This window comes from Delphinus delphis, chromosome 2 (genome assembly GCF_949987515.2).
Source record: "Delphinus delphis chromosome 2, mDelDel1.2, whole genome shotgun sequence".
Taxonomy (NCBI): Eukaryota; Metazoa; Chordata; class Mammalia; order Artiodactyla; family Delphinidae; genus Delphinus; species Delphinus delphis.
In genome coordinates, this window is record NC_082684.1 from 177,522,682 (window position 1) to 177,541,188 (window position 18,507).

Genomic DNA, 18,507 nt, shown 5'->3' on the forward strand with positions numbered 1-18,507 from the left:
CAGCCTGGTATCCCCAGCTTTAAGCAGTCTGGCACAGGGTGGCCCTCGGTATTTGTGGAGTGGGGTCAGGAAAGGATCCAGAGCAATTTTGAAACGCAGAGGGAGTTTCCCAGCTTCCTCCACGCACTTGAGACGTTGTCAAGTGTGTTATGCTAAACCTGTTCGTGAAACTTTGAGGTCAGACTGTTACCACGCTGGTTTTGTCTTCCAGATAATCTCGGGGGTCCTGGCGGAGGGGACTGTGACAGCAGTCGTGATCACCAGGAAGTTAATTATCTAGCGAGTTGGTGTAAGATTGCATGGAAACAGTCACGCTTTCAGGGGATAGCAAATAGCGGTCCACCGTGGCTGGAACGGAATTAGGGGGGAGGTTGTGAGCCCTCGTGCTGGGAAAAGGTTTATGTCAGAATAGTACCCAGAAGTGAAATTTTCTGAAATTGTGAAAGTAACGTCTATTTTGTAAAAACTCAAGCAATGCAGAAATATATACATACACACACACATAGAGTGAAAATGAAAGGAATGACTTCCCGTTCGTTCTGGTTTCTCTTCCTGGTTAAACGCTGGTGGGGTTGGACGCAGATGCAGGCTCCCTAGAAATGGAACGGACGAGTGAACGCAGGAGCTGAAAGGGCACACGTGTAGGCTCGAAATTCTCGTGTTGCCAGGACAGTGCCGACTTACGATCTGCCTGCTTTGTTCATTTTTCCATTCTCCCAGGGGACTCTTTCCAGCCTTTTCTTTCGAACGCAGACGCTTGATTCCCTGCTGTCACTCCCCACGGGATTCATAGTTTATGGTGCAAACACCGCTGTGATGGTAGGAGGGTCCTCCCGGTCTCTCTGCCACGTGCCCCCTTCTCTGCCGTCCTCCTTGGAGCCGCAGACGACCCGCGCATGCCGCCGTCGCAGCCGTGCCGCCACGTGTGCCTGACCCTGTGCCTTCTCACCTCCTCAAGGCGGGGGGGCGCCGATCGATGCCCTTAGCGCACACACGGGCCGTGTTTCTCATCCTAAAGCAACTTCTTTACCCCTCCCTTCCCTGGCACCTGACAGACATTGATTCTGTTTTGTACCGACCCTCCTGCTAAGCGTCAATATTTGCTCTTTCCAACGTGTCACTCGATATCGTTAATGCTCTGCGGTCATCGCCCGTCACGCTGCCAGAGTCGGCAACCTCCACGCGGCTGGATCCGACGGGCGGTCCTCGGGCCTTGGTGTACCTCCCTGACGGCGGCCTCTCACGCCCCGGCCGTCACCCTTCCTCGCCACACCGGGCCTCCGGGACGGCAGGCCTCCGTGCTCCCGCGCGTCTGGTCACCGTGGAGACCCCGGGGCTCGGTCCTCGGCCTCTCCTTCTTCTGTGTGCACACTCGTGTCCCCGGGTCTCCCCCGGCTCGTGCCCAGGGCACCTCAGTGCGCGTCTTCAGCTCAGCCTCCCTGCGGAGCTCCCGGCTCTCCTCCATCCAGCTGCCCACCTCATCCCCACCTGGTCGTCCCGTCCGCATCTTCAGCTCACCGGGCCCCAGACCGAACGTCCCCGTCTCCCTTGACGGCAGCCATGCTTGTTTCTTCTCTTCTCATACCCCTCATTCACTCCGACAGAGATTCATAATTGGCTCTTCCTTCAGAATCTCTCCAGAACTTGAACGCTCCTCGCAGCTCCCGCCCGCTGCTGCTGGGTGCAGGCCGCCGTCCTCCGTCGCCCGGGTCACTGCCTGACCCTCTGACTCGCTCTCCGCCTCTGCTCTTGCCCCCCCCGCCCCCTCTTCTCAAGGCAGCAGCCAGAGCGGTGCTTTTAAGATGTAACTCCAGTCGCTTTACGCCTTGACTCAAAAACCCGGCAGTGGCTCTGTCCCTATAAAATAAAAGTTAAGTGCTTTGCAGTATTTGTCCTACAAGAGCCAACGCGACCTGGTCCTTGTTTGTCCCCTTGGACCATCTCTCCCTCCCTCTGCCCCAGTCAGCCTGGGTGCCTTGCCCTCCTCAGACGCTGCGGGCACCCGGACCTAGAGGTGGGCTTTCTGTGCTGTCTGACCCCCCTGCCTGGATTCCTTGTCCCTCGCCGTCCTCCTGGCTCTGGGTTCCCTGGCCACCTCACCTGTCGTGGCCTGTGCCGGCGGTCCAGCACCGGGTCTGCCTTACACTGCTTGGTTTTCTCTTTTTCTATCAGTGTCTGATACACACTGTGTACTTTCCTGACTTACGTTTATTATTTGTCTTCCCCATGGAGTGTTATCTCCACGACAGCGGGATCTTTGTGGGTTCACTGATCTAGCCGAACACCTTGAACAGCATGTGGCCCAGAGAACTTACAGTGGTCAGTGGATGCTGACTGAATGAACGAGCGTGTATCCCACCAAATGGCTGCTGGGTGCCTGTTCTCATGCCCTTCCTAAGACTGGGTATTTGCAAACTTAATTGTCTCCTAAATTGATGAAAGAAAAGTGATATGCTTTGGCTCTGAAGAATCACTTTATATTATTTCTTAGATTGAACAGTGCTTTCTGTATTGATTTTGGGGGGGGTCACCTGTTTCTTCCACCACCGTATGCCTATTCCTGTGCCGTTGCCCATTTTTCTCTTGGTTTACTGATCTTTTATTTTGCTTAATGTCCATCACTTGCTTGTTGCAAAGAATTTTTAGCAGTTTCTCTGCAAACTTCGGTGTTTTTGATGCATGAAAATTTTGACACAAAGTCTGTCAATCATTGCTTTTTGTGGTTTCTAGGTTCTTTGTGTGCAGAGAAAAGCACTTCAGATGATAAAAATATTCTGAGATTGTCCTCTAGTTTATATTTGATCCATCTGTAATTTGGGTGTCCAGTTGGAAATTTAACTTTTCTCCAGGGAGCTCTTGGCGGGTTTTGAGTAGAAGATTTAAATGATGGGGTTATATGGGAGACATGGGCCAGAGTTGAGTTTAAGTCCTGACTATGCCACTTCCTAGGCTAAAGGTACTTCCTCCTGTAAAACGGAGACAGTAATAGGACCTGCTTATAGAGAGCACGGAACAAGGTAACCTGTAAAGCACTTTACCGTAGCTTATACCATAGTATTAGGCATGGTGAACACTACTAGGAATTTCTACTGGTAATAATTTTTACTAAGTATTATTTTAGGAAGCTTTAGGAGTTTGGGGTAGGAAGGATAGATTAAGGAAGGGGGGACAAAAGAAATAAACACAATTTTTAATATTCAGTAGCTAGTTTTGTTTTTGTTTTTTTTTTTTGCGGTACGCGGGCCTCTCACTGCTGTGGCCTCTCCCGTTGCGGAGCACAGGCTCCGGACGCACAGGCTCAGCGGCCATGGCTCACGGGCCCAGCCGCTCCGCGGCATGTGGGATCTTCCCGGACCGGGGCGCGAACCCGCGTCCCCTGCATCGGCAGGCGGACTCCCAACCACTGCGCCACCAGGGAAGCCCCAATAGCTAGTTTTATTAGGCAGGGTGAAAATCGCTAGGGGTCTGACTATGATGATAGGAAGCTTTGCCCACAGTTAAAATTGCTATCATATATTTAAGTAAATTGGTGATCTTATGAAGTCATGAAGTTTTCATGCAGGGTGATGACACTTCATCTTCTGGTCAGTGTATTGTGGCCTCGGGTGCGTCGGGTCAGTGCTGCCTGCCTCCCACAGCCCTTGGCTGAACCCCTGCCTGTTACCCACACAGGCTCCTGAGGGGGGTGTGACTGCAGCTTTACAGTAGTACTCTTATCTAGATATTGCAAAAAAAAAAAATTGCAGGCCAACTTACTTGAAGTTGCTGAAGCACCAAAGTATTAATATCTGCCTGTAAAATACTACTGCTGACCGTCTGTGTGTGTTGCCCCAGAAGGCATCAAGAACATACTCTGACCGTAGGTTTTGTTGAGGGAGAAAAAGTGCTTACACTTGGCCCTTGAACAACATGGGTTTGAACTGCCCAGGTCCACTAATATGCAGATGGTTTCAGTAAATACAGTGCTGCGTGGTCAGCGTTTGGTTGAATCTGCTGTTGTGGAACCACAGATAGGGAGGATGGCTGTGGGATGTGAGCTTCCATGGATTTGGGGATCCTAGGCGGGTCCTGGGGCCAGTGAGCCACGGATGCCAGGGGACGACTGTAGTTTTTTTATCTTTAAGGAAAATGACAAGTATTTTACCCTGCAGTGCAGCAAGGCTGCAGAGAAGCCAGCTGTAGCACATGGAGCTCCAATCAAGTACGTAAGTGATTAAATTAAGATTGTGGTCCACACATGTGCTGACTCAATGAACTGGCTCGCAGAATGGGCAGTTTATACTGTACGGAAAGCATTCTCCTTACGATATTATTCTTCGTGACGTCAGACAGCCAGCATTTGCCATCTAACCTTCCTCTGGAAAGAGGAGAAGAGATTACAGTACTTTGTTCCTAGACAGTAGGCTTCAGGAGCCAACTCGGAGATCTTCGAAGCATCTTCGCATCTCTCTGCGATTGGCTCCTGTTACTGTGAACACATTCATTAGCCCTCAGTTTAGGATCACCCTTCTGGGCCCTGTGTTCCCCCCTTCAGATCTATCCTGCCAGCTCCATTAGAGGCTTCTCTGACCTTCATTGATTGCTCTCTTAAAATTCCTAGAATAATCATTGCACATATTAATCGAGTCACCCTCGACCTATTTAAGTTTTGCTCTTATTGATTTCTTTTCTCTCAATATATAAAATACACTAATTTAAAAATACTGCTTTTTTCTGTTGGAACACTTTTATGAAATAAGTTTATTGAAATCCACAGGCATCCTTGACAGTGTCTTATTATCGTATGTGCCCAAATAGGAGGTGAGTTTTTTTTCCCTCTGTAAAATGATCTCGTTGAGGAGAGAGAGCTGGCGTGTATTCAGGTCCTTACAGAATCTCTTAGAGAGAGCGTTCTCTGTGTATTTACGTGCACAAAAATGTGTGTTGAATGGAGAAGCCAAAATTACTCACATATAACCGAAATTCATAATTTTGGGGATTACTGAGAGCTCCCTTGGCAGAATTGTTTTTTATAAAAGGAGACAATCTGGTTTAAACCAGATCTAGTTATTCCTTGGAGAGGGGTTAAAAACCTCGCATTTGCAGTTGATAGAATTTTAAAGAGCAGGTAAGTGGTTTTGTTGATCAAAAACGTAGAGCCACAGAACAAATGAAAAACCATCAACTTCACCCAGATTCTCAGTGACGGCGTCTCCCACATTCAAAGCAGTGCTGTGCCTCAACTGACCTAGAAGCGAACATGATCTCATGATGAGGAGCAACTTCACTCTGAAGAATTTAAATAAAATGGTTGCGTGAAATGGGCAACTGGGGCAAAAACTAAATATCTGAGTTAATGTATTTTACTTAATAGATAATTCAAAGTGTATGTTTCTAACTAAATTACAATTTAAATATTAGAGACATCCCTGAAAATGACTCATTTATTTCAGCTGCCTAAACATCTGTTTATTTCACTTGGAAGGGAAAACGTTTGGGCTGTTTACCTGGACCAATAGGATTGCTTGGTGTTTGCTCGTGTATGAGATGCGTTCTGTGTCATCCGAGACTGTAAGGTCCCCGGGGAGAGGGTGGTATGTTCTACGCTTAGTGCTGTCCCCAGGGCTCCAGCTCTGAGAGCTTCACGCATACTGATTCTTGGGCCTGCAGCCCTCGTAGCCCTGACTCGGCGTTGTTCCTGCTGAAGGGTCTCCTGAGGTTGTCCCCTCCCCTGGAGGGACTGGCCCCTTCCCTTGCCTCCACAGCCTGACCCTGTCCTGCACTCGCTTTGCTAATAGCCTGTGGTGTCGTCTACGCTGTAGACGCCCGCAGACAGGAATCACGTCCGATTTGTCCTAGACCTTCAGAGCTAGGGATGCGCTGGGTTCACAGGTGCCGTAGACGTTTATTAGAATGAACTGGGGTGACCACAGAGGAGCACAGGATAAGTTTCATGGCGCAGGGAACAAGTGGATTTAGGTAAAATTTTTAAAGACGTGCCGAGCTGTCTCAGCTCTCTTTACTGGCCCTCTGAATCTCAAGGACCCAAACTATTTGGCTTTCATAGTATTCTTCATGATTGGGACTTGGGAACTGAATATAGGAACGCTTTAAAGCACACGTGGAATCACAGACCCAGCTTTAGACGTGGACCGAGGTGCTTTCTGGGGCCGGGATTGCTGATTTGAGTGGAAGTGATGGTTTCCTCGTTGCCTGCGTTGACACTACATACAGCCCTGGCCTAGGAGCTCTTCTAACCATCTTTTAAATTTAGAAATGATCGGCATCGTCCTGTCTCTTCTGGCCTTGTCCTCTGGCACCACATGTGGGAGGTGAAGAGAAGCAAGTGTTACTGCCGCTCGAGGACCATACGAATGAGGATTGCATAAAGCTGGAGACACAGAACACTCGGGCTTCTGAGCTTTGACTAACAGAGAAGTTACTACTATTTGAAAATTAAACCCAACATGGCTTATTCCCACAAGAAGCTAAGGTGTACGTGGGGAAAGTGAACAACTCCCATATGGAAAAGACGCGGGTGGTTTCTTTTCTGAGTATGGTGTCATGTCCAGTTGGCAGTGTCTCTAAGCTGTTGTTTTCCCTCGGAAGCAATGCACTGAGACGTTCGCTGCAAGGAGACGCACTAAGGAAAGAAGAGCATCGTTATTTTAATCAAGTGCCCACCCTGTCAATCGTTCCATTGAATTCTTACAGCAACTGTTGCACGTTTCAGCTTTATTTCGAGATAATTACAGTGTCACACGTTGTAAGACATAGTACAAAGAAATCCTGTGTACTTTCACCAGTTCCCCCCGTGGTAACATCTTGCATAACTGTAGTAGCGTGTCACAACTCGGAGATCGTCATCCATGCCATCGGTTGACGTTTTTCAGATGTCCTCGGTTTCACATGTGCTCGTGAGTGTGTGTGTGTGTGTGTATTCTGTGCAGTTCTACCACGTGTACATTACCATTTCTTTTTCAACACGTGACGGAAACGAGGTTCAGATAAGTGATGTGAAATGCGTATAGACCTGGGGTTTGAATCTAGGTCTGTCTGTTTGATCCGAACTTCTGCATTTTTAGTAATGCTAATGATGAATAACAGTCAAAATCAGTAACCCAGTGGTTATTGCACTCACCATCACACTCACCATCACACTCACTATCACTCTCACCATCACACTCAGCATCACATTCACGATCACTCTCACCATCACACTCACCATCGCACTCGCCGTCGCTCTCACAGTCGCTCTCACCGTCGCACTAACCGTCGCTCTCACCGTCGCTCTCACTGTCACACTCACCATAACACTCACCGTCACTCTCACCATCACACTCACCATTACATTCACAATTACTCTCACCATCACTCTCACAATTGCACTCACCATTGCTCTCACCATCGCATTCACCATCGCCCTCATCATCGCTGTCACCATCGCCCTCACCATGACACTCACCATCACTCTCACCATCACTCTCAGCATCGCACTCACGATTGCACTCACCGTTGCTCTCACCATCACAGTCACCATCGCTCTCACCATGACTCACCGTCACACTCACCGTCACACTCACCATGACTCACCGTCACACTCACCGTCACACTCACCGTCACTGTCACCATCACACCATCACACTCACTATCACACTCACCATCACACTCACCATCGCTCTCACCATCGCACTCTCCGTCGCACTCACCATGACTCTCACCATAACTCTCACCATGACACTCACCGTCACTCTCACCATCGCTCTCACCATTGCTCTCACCATCGCACTCACCATGACTCACCATAACTCTCACCATGACACCGTCACTCACCATCACTCTCACCATTGCACTCACCATCGCTCTCACCATCGCTCTCACCGTCGCTCCCACCGTCGCACCCACCATCGCACCCACCATCGCACTCCCCATCGCTCTCACCATCACACTCACCGTCACACTCACCATCAATATGAAACATTGAGTACTTACCACGTGCAGGACTGTTCAAGTGTATTAACTTATTTAAACTTATTGAATCCCCCATGAACTGTACCACATAAATTATATCACAGTTGAATTAGTGTCTTTCCACCCTAATGATATTACTAAGGAATAGGTAATCATTTTTACCACTCTTGAAATCAATAATAAAATAGTGAAATTCTACGTTCTTTTTACATAATTTCATGTTTTGAATCTCTGATCTTGGCGATTGTGATTACATTACATTTGTGTGTGTGTGTGTGTATATATTTGTATAAAGTGAGACCTGTATCATTATACGTTGACTTAGGTTGAGCTACCGTAAAAATATTTTTGCTGAATTGTAAATAAGAGCTAGTTTAGGCAGGATGCCAGGTTTTTATGAGAATAAATATAAACCACCAAGAATACTTAAGAATGCAGTTGAGAGAAGGTTTTTTTTTTTCTTTTATCCTGTCTGGAGTATTTTGGATCTTTTTGGCCAAATACAGCCCAAGGAATGTTTCAGTTTGATCAAATCTCTCAAGTTTCGTATCTGACTTCCAAAGTGGTACCCATGCATGTGGTTGTGAATCATCACTGGTTATCAGAGTATTATAAGGCTTTGGAAAGATAACAGACACGCTAATCAGAAGTCCATAATTTATGAGTTTTCGCTGGTTAAATATCTTGTAAAGCTGTCTTTCTAATGAACAGCAGCTCTTATTCAGACCAGAAATAGCAACAGTCCCATGTGTTGTAGACCCCAGGAGGTCTCGGTGTTTTTGTAGACAGCAGACAGAAATAAAAAGAATTTTGTCCTTTTTACCTCATGGAATCCCGCTGGAAAATGAAACATGAGCTCTGAGTTGATGCTGACTTCTGCCAGGTCACCTCCCTGAAGAGTCCCGGGCAAGCACTGCTGCAGCATTTCTTGGACAGGAGTCTGCCGTCCCGGGGACGAGACGGATGGTCAGTGCAGGCTGCTCCCAGGACACTGCGCTACTGTCTGCTTGCAGGGAGCTTCCAGTGGGAGCACGCGCAACCTGCATCTGTTGCCTTGACTCTTTCCAGGGGTATCACGTACCTCCAAATTAGAGTCTCATTTAGCCTAAGTGCTACGCAGTTTGTTGTTGTCATTGTTTTTTTTTTTAAAAAAAAAAGCGTGGCTACAAATAGTGCCACACCAAGTATGGTTTGTTCTGGCTTACTTCTGGGAACTTGATTTTGGACGTTCAGTAACGCAAATGTTTTTGAAGCTATATATTATTAGGAACTCTTTGGAAACCACAAAACCATTTTAATGGACCATGCTATCAATTTTCTCTTCTAAAGAAGTTTTTCCTATTCATGACTCACTTCACTTTTTGGCTAACATTGAGGGAAATGTAATAACGATTAAGGAAAGGAATGTATGCATTTTCTTTTTTTTTTTTTTTGAAAGCTTGTACACATTTTCTGTCTCGGGTTATGTAAACTTGGAGGACTGTAAAATGACCACCGCATAAGGTAAAAACAGGCCTGTTAATACGTACATCTTTGGAATTTAAAAACCCAAAAGCTTCCCTTGCTTCTTTGGAGAAGAGCTTTGCCTGATGGGCCAGAGTACAGATCCGGGAAAAGCGACACGTTCCAGCTGTCAGTTTCACACACCTTAAGCGAAATTAATGAGATCACACTCTGCGGTGACGCTTTGTGTTTTATTTCCATTTTATAGGTCTGTATGAGCTGCTGGCGGCTCTGCCAGCCCAGCTGCGGCCACATGTGGACAGCCAGGAAGACCTGACCTTCCTCTGGGATGTGTTTGGTGAAAAAAGCCTGCATTCACTAGTCAAGGTAAACCATGCTGTTGTCAGATGATCTTCGCGGAAAAACATATGGAAAAATATTTTGAGCGCCATCTAGTAAACCAGAGATCAAATTGTTGCCCTCTGAAAACAAAACAGCCTTGTTCCATTTCACTGCCGGGCGTGGAAGTTGTTAAAAGGATTCCACCAAAAATACATAGATGATTTCACTTAATGGTGGTGATCTGGCTGTGCATACTGATGGAGCATGCCCGTGCTTGCCCTTGTTTAGAAAAGGAATGTGAAATAGTAGCAGGAAGGGTTAGACTCCTCATGGTCAACGTTCATGAGCTGGAATTTAACTTAAATAAATAAATGTTCGCAGCAAAAATTAGAAGGAATATATTTTCTGAGGTTGAGGATGACAGCTGTTCAGCAGCTACATTAATTTAAAATAATTTCCTCTAATAAAGTCAAGTGAAACTCTAGCAAAGCTGTTTCTTCTCCTGGCACAGTGCCACTGAAACGGAATTTTGTGCATAAATACAGGGACGCTAAGTAGGAATAAAAAGCAGTGTGTGGGAGACCGTTTTAGCCGTGCGTCACGCCGTGGAAATGATCAGCCACCAGAAACCAGATCTTGCCGCACAGCAATGCTGGGAGTGAGCAGGACTCTTAAAATAGCAAGACGAGAACAAGGAACTTACTGGAAAATATGCCACTCTTGCTTCTGGAAATACGAGTTGCATTTTCTCTCTTTTAACTCAAGCTGAAAGAAATTTAGAGTCTTACTCGAGGCTGGACGAGCTGGACACGTACGCCTCAACAGTATCTGGTCCCGTCCTCCATTCAGCTCGACCTGTTATGTTGTCTGTTGTGATGAGAGGCTTTTTGACCGATGTATAGTATTTGGAAGTGAGTGACTTCTGAGGGACGGTTGCTTCACAGGACAGGACAATACTTACTGTGTTTTTCTCTTGTCAGATTTGCTGCAGGTCGTGGGCTTCAGGCAGTGGCGGTTCTCAAGAAGTTAGCGTGTTGATATGCGGCACTCTCATAGCGATACATTTAAAGAGTGCTTTATTGGTTTATTTAGTTTTTCTATAATTGCCAAGATACCTTTGTATTCTGAATAATTTTAGGTCTTTTAGTTGCTCTCTTGGGATGTGGTAGAAATGGTTTTGGGCTTATAATTGATGAAGTTTATCACTTCCTGAGGCAGTCATGAAAATATTCCTGTATTAAATGTTTGGAAGTTGGATAGTTATGGATTTGATTAGATTGATTTGATCTCTTGAGAGAAGGAATAAAACACGTTTCACATGGCGTCATCACTCCTTAATCAGTAAACAAACACGCCCCCCAAACAATGGATGTGTGTGTGTTTGTATGTATTTATAACGTGACTACTATCTGTTTCCTTGCCTATAAAATGGAAATTATGATACTTATTGACAAGGTTGTTTGTGAGTTTCAAATAAGATAGCGAAGGTCTTAGTTCTTTTTGTAGTTATATAGGTTAGGCAAATATAATTATTAAGGAAAAAATGAATTATCATAGCATGTGAAGGACCAAAAAGAATTGACAGAGATGGTTGTTATTTTTATTAATAGAATAAGACTAATGTGTAAAAAATTTTTTCATTACACTAGTTGTTGAGTTTTCAGCATAGGTTGTTATTCCAAGGATGTGTCCGTAATTAAGTGGCTAGGAAGCAAACTGTTATCGATATCTGGTTTATAAAAACAGTGCAGCAAATGAATTGATATTGCTAGTATTTTAAATAGCATAACAGCGTGTGTACTGTCCCAAACGTTTTTCAGTAGTTGCCGTAAAGTGTATTTTTAAAATTAGCTTTAGTGTGTAACTCTAGTACGTCCTGCCTTTCTTAACCACTCCCCACTCCCCACTGGGCACTCCAGGGTGTCCTCCGACTGACCCATTATGTTAGTTTTCAAGTAGGAAAGCCTAGGATGCCCTGCAGGAGGGAGGTCTCATGGGACAGTAGTTTAAACAGCCGGGACAGCCTGCTTAGCTGGCTTCCAAGTGCCTCTACTGAAGGGTGGAGGAGAGAAGGCTTCGGCTTCTGGACGTAAATCTCAGCAGAGCAAAAGGAATTTGTTTGAAAAGAGTTGTTTTTAGACTGAATCATAATGTGCTCTGATGTTACGCTCTTCTGCCTGCAGCTGACGCTGTTGGTATATGGGTTAGAACTGGGTGGATGTAAAACCTGATTCTATGCTAGCCTCAGCTTTTCACAGTTCTCATCTTCTTTTAGGTGAAAAAGAAAGTGGTTGTTAAATCACCACACGGTTTTGAATGCAGACAGCCTGCTGGTCTGATGTAAAATATGCTTAAGAAGAGGTAGGTTTGGTGTCAGGGTCTGTGGCCGGTGTAGCACATGCCACCGTAGGAATTTGAGCTCCACTCTGGGGCAGTACTGGAGGTTGTGAGCTTGTCGCTGGAAAAGAGCTATGATGATCCTATACTGTGTTACCTGCGGATTTCTTTTTTTAAAGAAAAACTTCTAAATAGAAAAGTTGAATAATAAAAACTCTGAGCACGAGATCCTGAAAAAGGGTTAGGCTGAGGGTGAGGTCAGAAGAAAGATGGTACTGGTAGAAGACCTAGGAAATACCATATATAATGTGAGGCAAGACAAGGGTATCCATTTTCACATGACCTAGTGAAGCTGATAGATCATCAGTCAGCGTACAGCCACATTTTGGACCCACGTTTTGCAAATACACAGAACCATGAATCGTGTAGTTTGTGTCTGAACCTCATTTCTAAATTTATCTCCCATCCTTGTGTTTTCTCCTACTGAGATTCCTTTACTTACCTTACATTTTATTTTATTCAGTGGCGTTGTATGTATTTTTATACTCTGGTTTCAGTTCACTTTAGAACAAGATGTGGCTTAAAGACTTCCATAACTGTATTATATTTATTGTAAAGAAGCCTGGTAGTTTTGTTTCTTCAAGAAATTTTTGTTCTTATTTCACAATTGTGTTGGATTTCTAGGATAAGAATATCAAACTTTTAGTACCTTTTAAATAGCTGTGTATGCTTTTTCTCCCCTTTCAAATAGTTGCATACATGTATGGGGACAGGAGAAAAAAAAGGTAGCAATCTGAATTTTATCCTTTTGGGATTCGGAAGTATTTCAACAAAACACAAACAGATTATTTTCAAGAAAAATTTCCTGATGTGATTGAATTACTGTGTGTATTTCTGTGATTTCAGTCTTACAGGAGTAAGGATAAAACTCGCTAGACCCTTATAACATTGCGTTACGTAGTTTTAATTTCCGATGATTGATTGCTTTGTTGGCGCTGTCTTTGTTGACGTCTTACTGTATGCCAGACACCGTGTAGGTCCCCAGGGCTAAGCTTTCCGGCAGGGCGGGTGCAGCCCCTTGTTTTCTGGCGTCTCCAGCCCCCCAGAGGGCTTGTAGATGCAACGATGGGCAGTTGCAGCATCCCGGGGCTGCCCGTGTTCACAGCTGTTACGGGACACGCGAGGTGTCTCCCTCAGTGCTGGCCTCTGAGAGGTGCTCAAGGAGGATTCGGTAGTTTAAGCTAAAACCTGCATGTTGAATCCGAGTTGCTCAGGTAAGGATTTATGCGGGAGGAGGGGGCGGTCAGGCAAAAGAAATAACTGTATTGTACAAACACCAGGAGGCAGGTGTGAAGCTCGCGTCTTCAGGATGGAGGCTGCCAGCTCCTCTGGGCTGCAGGTTCTCTCCTCACCCACGTCAAGGTTGCTTCTAGCCTTGGGCAGTTATGAATGCAACTCCGCTAACCGTTTGTGTGCAGGTTTCTGTGTGGGCGTTGAGTCTTCCGGTCACATCTGGGTGAGTGCCGAGCAGCATGGTTCCTGGGTCATGTGGTAAGACTGGAGCTTCCTGAGAAGCTGCCAGTCTGCCTTCAAAGCGGCTGTGCTGTTCTGCGTTCCCGCCCGCGGTGCCTGAGGGCGCCTGTTGTTCTGCATCCTTGTCAGCATCTGGTGGTGTCGGTTTTGTGGATGTTGGCCGTTCTGGTAAGTGTGTAATGGTGTCTCGTGACTGTTTCAGTTGCAGCTCTCTTATGTCGTGATGTGGAGCATCTTTTCGTTGCTTAGTTGTCATCTGTGTATCTTCTTTGTTGAAGTGTCTATTCGGATCTTTTGTCTGTGTTTTAAATGGGTTGTTTCCCCCTTATTGTTGAGTTTTATCATTTCTTTGTCTTTCTTGGGTACAAGTCTTTTATCAGATATGTGTTTTGCAAATATTTTCTCCCAGCATGTGACGTGTCTTCATTTTCATAATGGTGTCCTCACAGAGCAGAAGTTTTTAATTTTAATAAAGTTCCTCTTAAGTTTTCTTTCATGGGTCGTGCTTTTGGAGATGGATTAGAAACTCATTGCCATACCCAGGGTCACCTAGGTTTTCTCCTCTGTTATCCTCTACAATTTTTACATTTAGCTCTGTGATTGATTTTGAGTTAATTTTTGTGAAAGGTGTAACTTCTATGTCTACGTTCAAATTTTTGCATATTGAATATCCGATTTTTCTAGCATCAATTGTTGAAAAGACCATTCTGTCTCCATTGAATTGCCTTTTCTCCTCTGTGAAAGGTCAGTTGATTTTTATTGTGTGGGTCTATTTCTGGGCTCTCTATTGTGTTCCACTGATCTATTTGTCTGTTTTTTCACCAATACTACCTTCTTGATTACTGTAGCTTTTATTTTCTTTTTTAAAATTTTTTTTGGCTGCGTTGGGTCTTCGTTGCTGTGTGTGGGCTTTCTCTAGTTGTGGCGAGTGGGGGCTACTCTTCGTTGTGGTGCGCGGGCTTCTCATTGCGGTGGCTTCTCTTGTTGCCGAGCACGGACTGTAGACGCGTGGGCTTCAGTAGTTGTGGCGTGTGGGCTCATTAGTTGTGGCTCGTGGGCTCCAGAGCGCAGGCTCAGTAGTTGTGGTGCACGGACTTAGTTGCTCCGCGGCATGTGGGATCTTCCCGGACTGGGGCTTGAACCCGTGTCCCCTGCATTGGCAGGCGGATTGTTAACCACTGTGCCGCCAGGGAAGCTTGATTACTGTAGCTTTATGGTAAGTCTTGAGGTTGGGTGGTGTCCGTCCTCTCACTCTTCTCAGTACTGTTTCAGGTATTCTGGGTCTTTCACCTACTCATGTAAACTTTAGGATCAGTTTGTCATATCAACAAAATAACTTGCTTGAATTTTGATTGGGATTATGTTGAATAGATAGACCAAACTGGGAATAATTGACATCTTAATATTATGTATTCTTGCCCATGAGCATGGACTATCTCTCATTTATTGAGATCATCTTTGATTTCTTTCATCAGAGTTTTTGTACTTATTTATATTCTGTACGTATTTTGTTAGATTTATACCTAATTTTTGGATACTAACTTAATTTCAAATTCCAGTTGTTTATTGCTGGTGTATAGAAAAGTAATTGCGTTTTGTATATTAAATTTGTATCCTGAATCCTTGCTGTAGTCGCTTAGTAGGTTTCAGAGGTTTTTGGTTGATTCTTTGGCATTTTCTATTAATACATAGATAATCATGTCATCTATGAACGGAGGCAGTTTTATTTCTTCCCTCCTAATCTGTATACCTTTTGTTTCCTTTTCTTACAGCGTTAGTTAGGAATTTCAGTAAAGTATTGCGTATGAATGGAGAGCAGGAGGGGACCTCCTTGCCTTGTTATTGATCTTAGGGGGAAAGAATCTAGCTTTTCACCATTAAGTATGATGTTCGCTGTAGGTATTTTTACACATATTCTTTATCAAGTTGAGGAAGTCCTCTCTATTCCTAGTTTGTTGAGAGTTTTTATCATAAGTGGATGCTGGATTTTTTTTAATGAGTTTTTGCATCTCTTGATATGATCAGATGACTTTTCTTATCCTGTTGATGTGGTGGATTTTACATTATTACTTCTGAATATTGGACCAGCCTTTGCATTCCTGGGAAAAATGCCCCTTGGTTTTGGTGTATAATTCGTGTTATACATTGTTGGCTTTGATTTGCTAATGTTTTGTTGAGGATTTTTACGTCTCTGTTCATAAGAGATTCTAGTCTGTAGTTTTCCTTTCTTGTAATGTCTTTATCTGGTGTTGGTAGTAGAGCAATGCTTGGTATATGGTTAGGTGTATAGTTAGGAAGTGCACTCTCTGCTTTTATTTTTTCTGGAAGAGCTTGTAGGGAATTGGGATGATTTTTCCCTCAAATTCACCAGTGAAACCATCTGGGCCTAGTGCTTGCTGTTTGGGAAGGTTATTAATTATTGATTCAGTTTCTTTAATAGATAGAAGCCTACTTAGATCACCTGTTTATCTTTGTGTGAGAGTTTTTGTCTCTTGTATCTTTGAGGGAATTGGTGGAATCATGTATCAAATTTGAGGGCGTAGAATTATTTATAATCTTCTGTTATCTCTTAACATCCATGGGACTCATAATGCTGATGACTCTGCTATTGGTAGTAACTTGTGTTTCTCTCATTTTTCTTCTTGGATAGCCTGGCTGTAGGCTTATCAGTTAATCTTTTCAAAGAACCAGCTTTTGGTTTCATTGAGTTTTCCTGTTTCTTGTTTCAGTTCTATTGCTTTTTGCTTGTATTTTATTCTTTTTTTTTTCTCCTTGCTCTTTCTTTCTCAGTTTCCTAAGGTAGACACTTAAGTTACTGATTTTAGTTCTTTCTGTTTTTCTTACCTTCAATGCTATACTTTCCCTCCAACCACTACTTTTGCAGCATCCCACAGATTTTGATAAGTTGTATTTTCATTTATTGCAAAGTATTTAAAAAATTTCTCTCTCTTGAGACGTCTTCGTTGGCCCGTGTGTTATTAGAATTGTTGGCGATTTTACTGCTTCCTGTTGATTTCTGTTGTAACTCCATGTGATCAGAGAGCACATGCTGTGTGATTTGCTAAGCTGTGTCATGGCTCGGAATGTGGTCGGTCTTGTTCTGTGTGCGCCTGCGAAGAACGTGTATACTGCTGTTGTTAGATGGCATGTTAGATTCAGTTGCTTGATGACGCTGTTTGGTTCAGCCATATCCTTCCTGACTTCCTGCCTGCTGGATCTGTCAATTACTGATAGAAGAGTGTTGAAGTTTCTGAGTATGATAGTGGCTTTGTTCATTTCTCCTTGCAATTTTTTAAAAATAAATCTATTTATTTATTTTTGGCTGTGTTGGGTCTTTGTTTCTGAGGGTGGGCTTGCTCTAGTTGCAACGAGAGGGGGCTACTCTTCATTGGGTGCATGGGCTTCTCATTGCAGTGGCTTCTCTTGTTGCAGAGCACGGGCTCTAGGTACACAGGCTTCAGTAGTTGTGGCTCGTGGGCTTTAGAGTGCAGGCTCAGTAGTTGTGTCACACAGGCTTAGTTGCTCCATGGCACGTGGGATCTTCCCGGACCAGGGCTTGAACCCCTGTCCCCTGCATTGGCAGGTGGATTCTTAACCACTGTGCCACCAGGGGAGCCCTCTCCTTGCAGTTTTACCAGTTTTGCCTCATGTATTTTGACACTGTCTTGTTAGGTGCATACACGTTAAGGATTGTTATGTTTTCTCAGAGAAATAACCCCGTTTCCATTATGTAATTCCCTCCTTTATCCCTTATATCCCTATATCCCTGTTCTGCTCTCGCTGTGTCTGAAATAGATGCAGGTACTCCAGCTTTCTTTGCATGGTTTATCTTTCTCCATTCCTTTACTTTTAATCGATCTGTGTCTTTATATTTAAGGTGGGTTTCTTGTAGGCAGTAGGTTCTTCCTTATTTAATCTGCTCTCACAGTCTTTGTCTTTTAATTGGTATATTTAGACCATTCATATTTAAAGTGATTGTTGACATAGCTGAGTTATATTTGCCACTGATTTCTATTCATAACACTTGGGTTTTTTTACGTTTTTATCACCCTTTCTTCCTTCTCTGCTTTTAGTAGAACACCTTATATGATTCCATTTATTCTTTCTTAACATATCAAAGATTTCTTAGTGCTTGCCCTAGAGTTCGCTGCATGCATTACAACTAATCTAGGTCTACTTTCAAGTAACACTGTACCATTTCACAGGTAGTTGCAGGTACCTTATAAAGAATCTTCTTAATTCCTTTTTTCCCATCCTTTATAACACTGCTGTCATTCATTTCACTTATCCATAGACTGTAGTCACCCAGCACGTTGCTGCTATTTGAACAGTTATCAGATCACTTAAGAATAATAAAACTAAAAGTTTTGTTTTACCTTTATTTACTCCTACTCTGATGCTCTTCTCTTCTTAACGTATTTCCGAGTGCCTGACCTACATCACTTTCCTTGTCTCTTGAAGAACTTCTTTTAACACTTGTTGCAAGGCAGGTCTACTGACAGCAGATTTCTTAAATTCAAATTTGTTTGTTTATTCCTCCTTTACTTTGTAAGTACAGCTTCACTGGATGCAGAATTCTAGGGGGCTGTGTTTTCCTTTCAACACTTTAAATATTTCACTCCAGTTTCTTCCTGCTTGCATAGTTTCTGACGAGGTGTCTGATGTAATTCTTGTCTTTGTCTTATATAGGTAAGGTGTTTTTTCACTTGAACTTCTTTCAAGGTTTTCTCTTCATTTTTGGGTCTTGCAGTTTGAGTATGGTGTACCAAAGTGTAGATTACTGGGGATTTATTCTGTCGGATGTATTCTGAGCTTCCTGGGCCTGTGGTTTGGTGTTTTGTCATTAATTTTGGAGAATTTTCAGCCATTATTACTTGGAATATTTCTTCTCTCTCTGTTCTC

General features: G+C 44.1%; 1 protein-coding gene across 7 annotated transcripts in view; it reads left to right on the top strand.

The window, feature by feature from the left end:
- The window catches only part of MPP7 (MAGUK p55 scaffold protein 7), a 248,064-nt gene that overhangs the window by 79,616 nt on the left and 149,941 nt on the right, over positions 1-18,507 (top strand). For all 7 annotated transcript variants that reach the window (XM_060006381.1, XM_060006379.1, XM_060006378.1 and 4 more), the window contains one exon: positions 9,662-9,780. In XM_060006381.1, the coding sequence (XP_059862364.1) occupies positions 9,662-9,780 (119 nt within the window). The remainder of the gene's footprint in view (positions 1-9,661; positions 9,781-18,507) is intronic.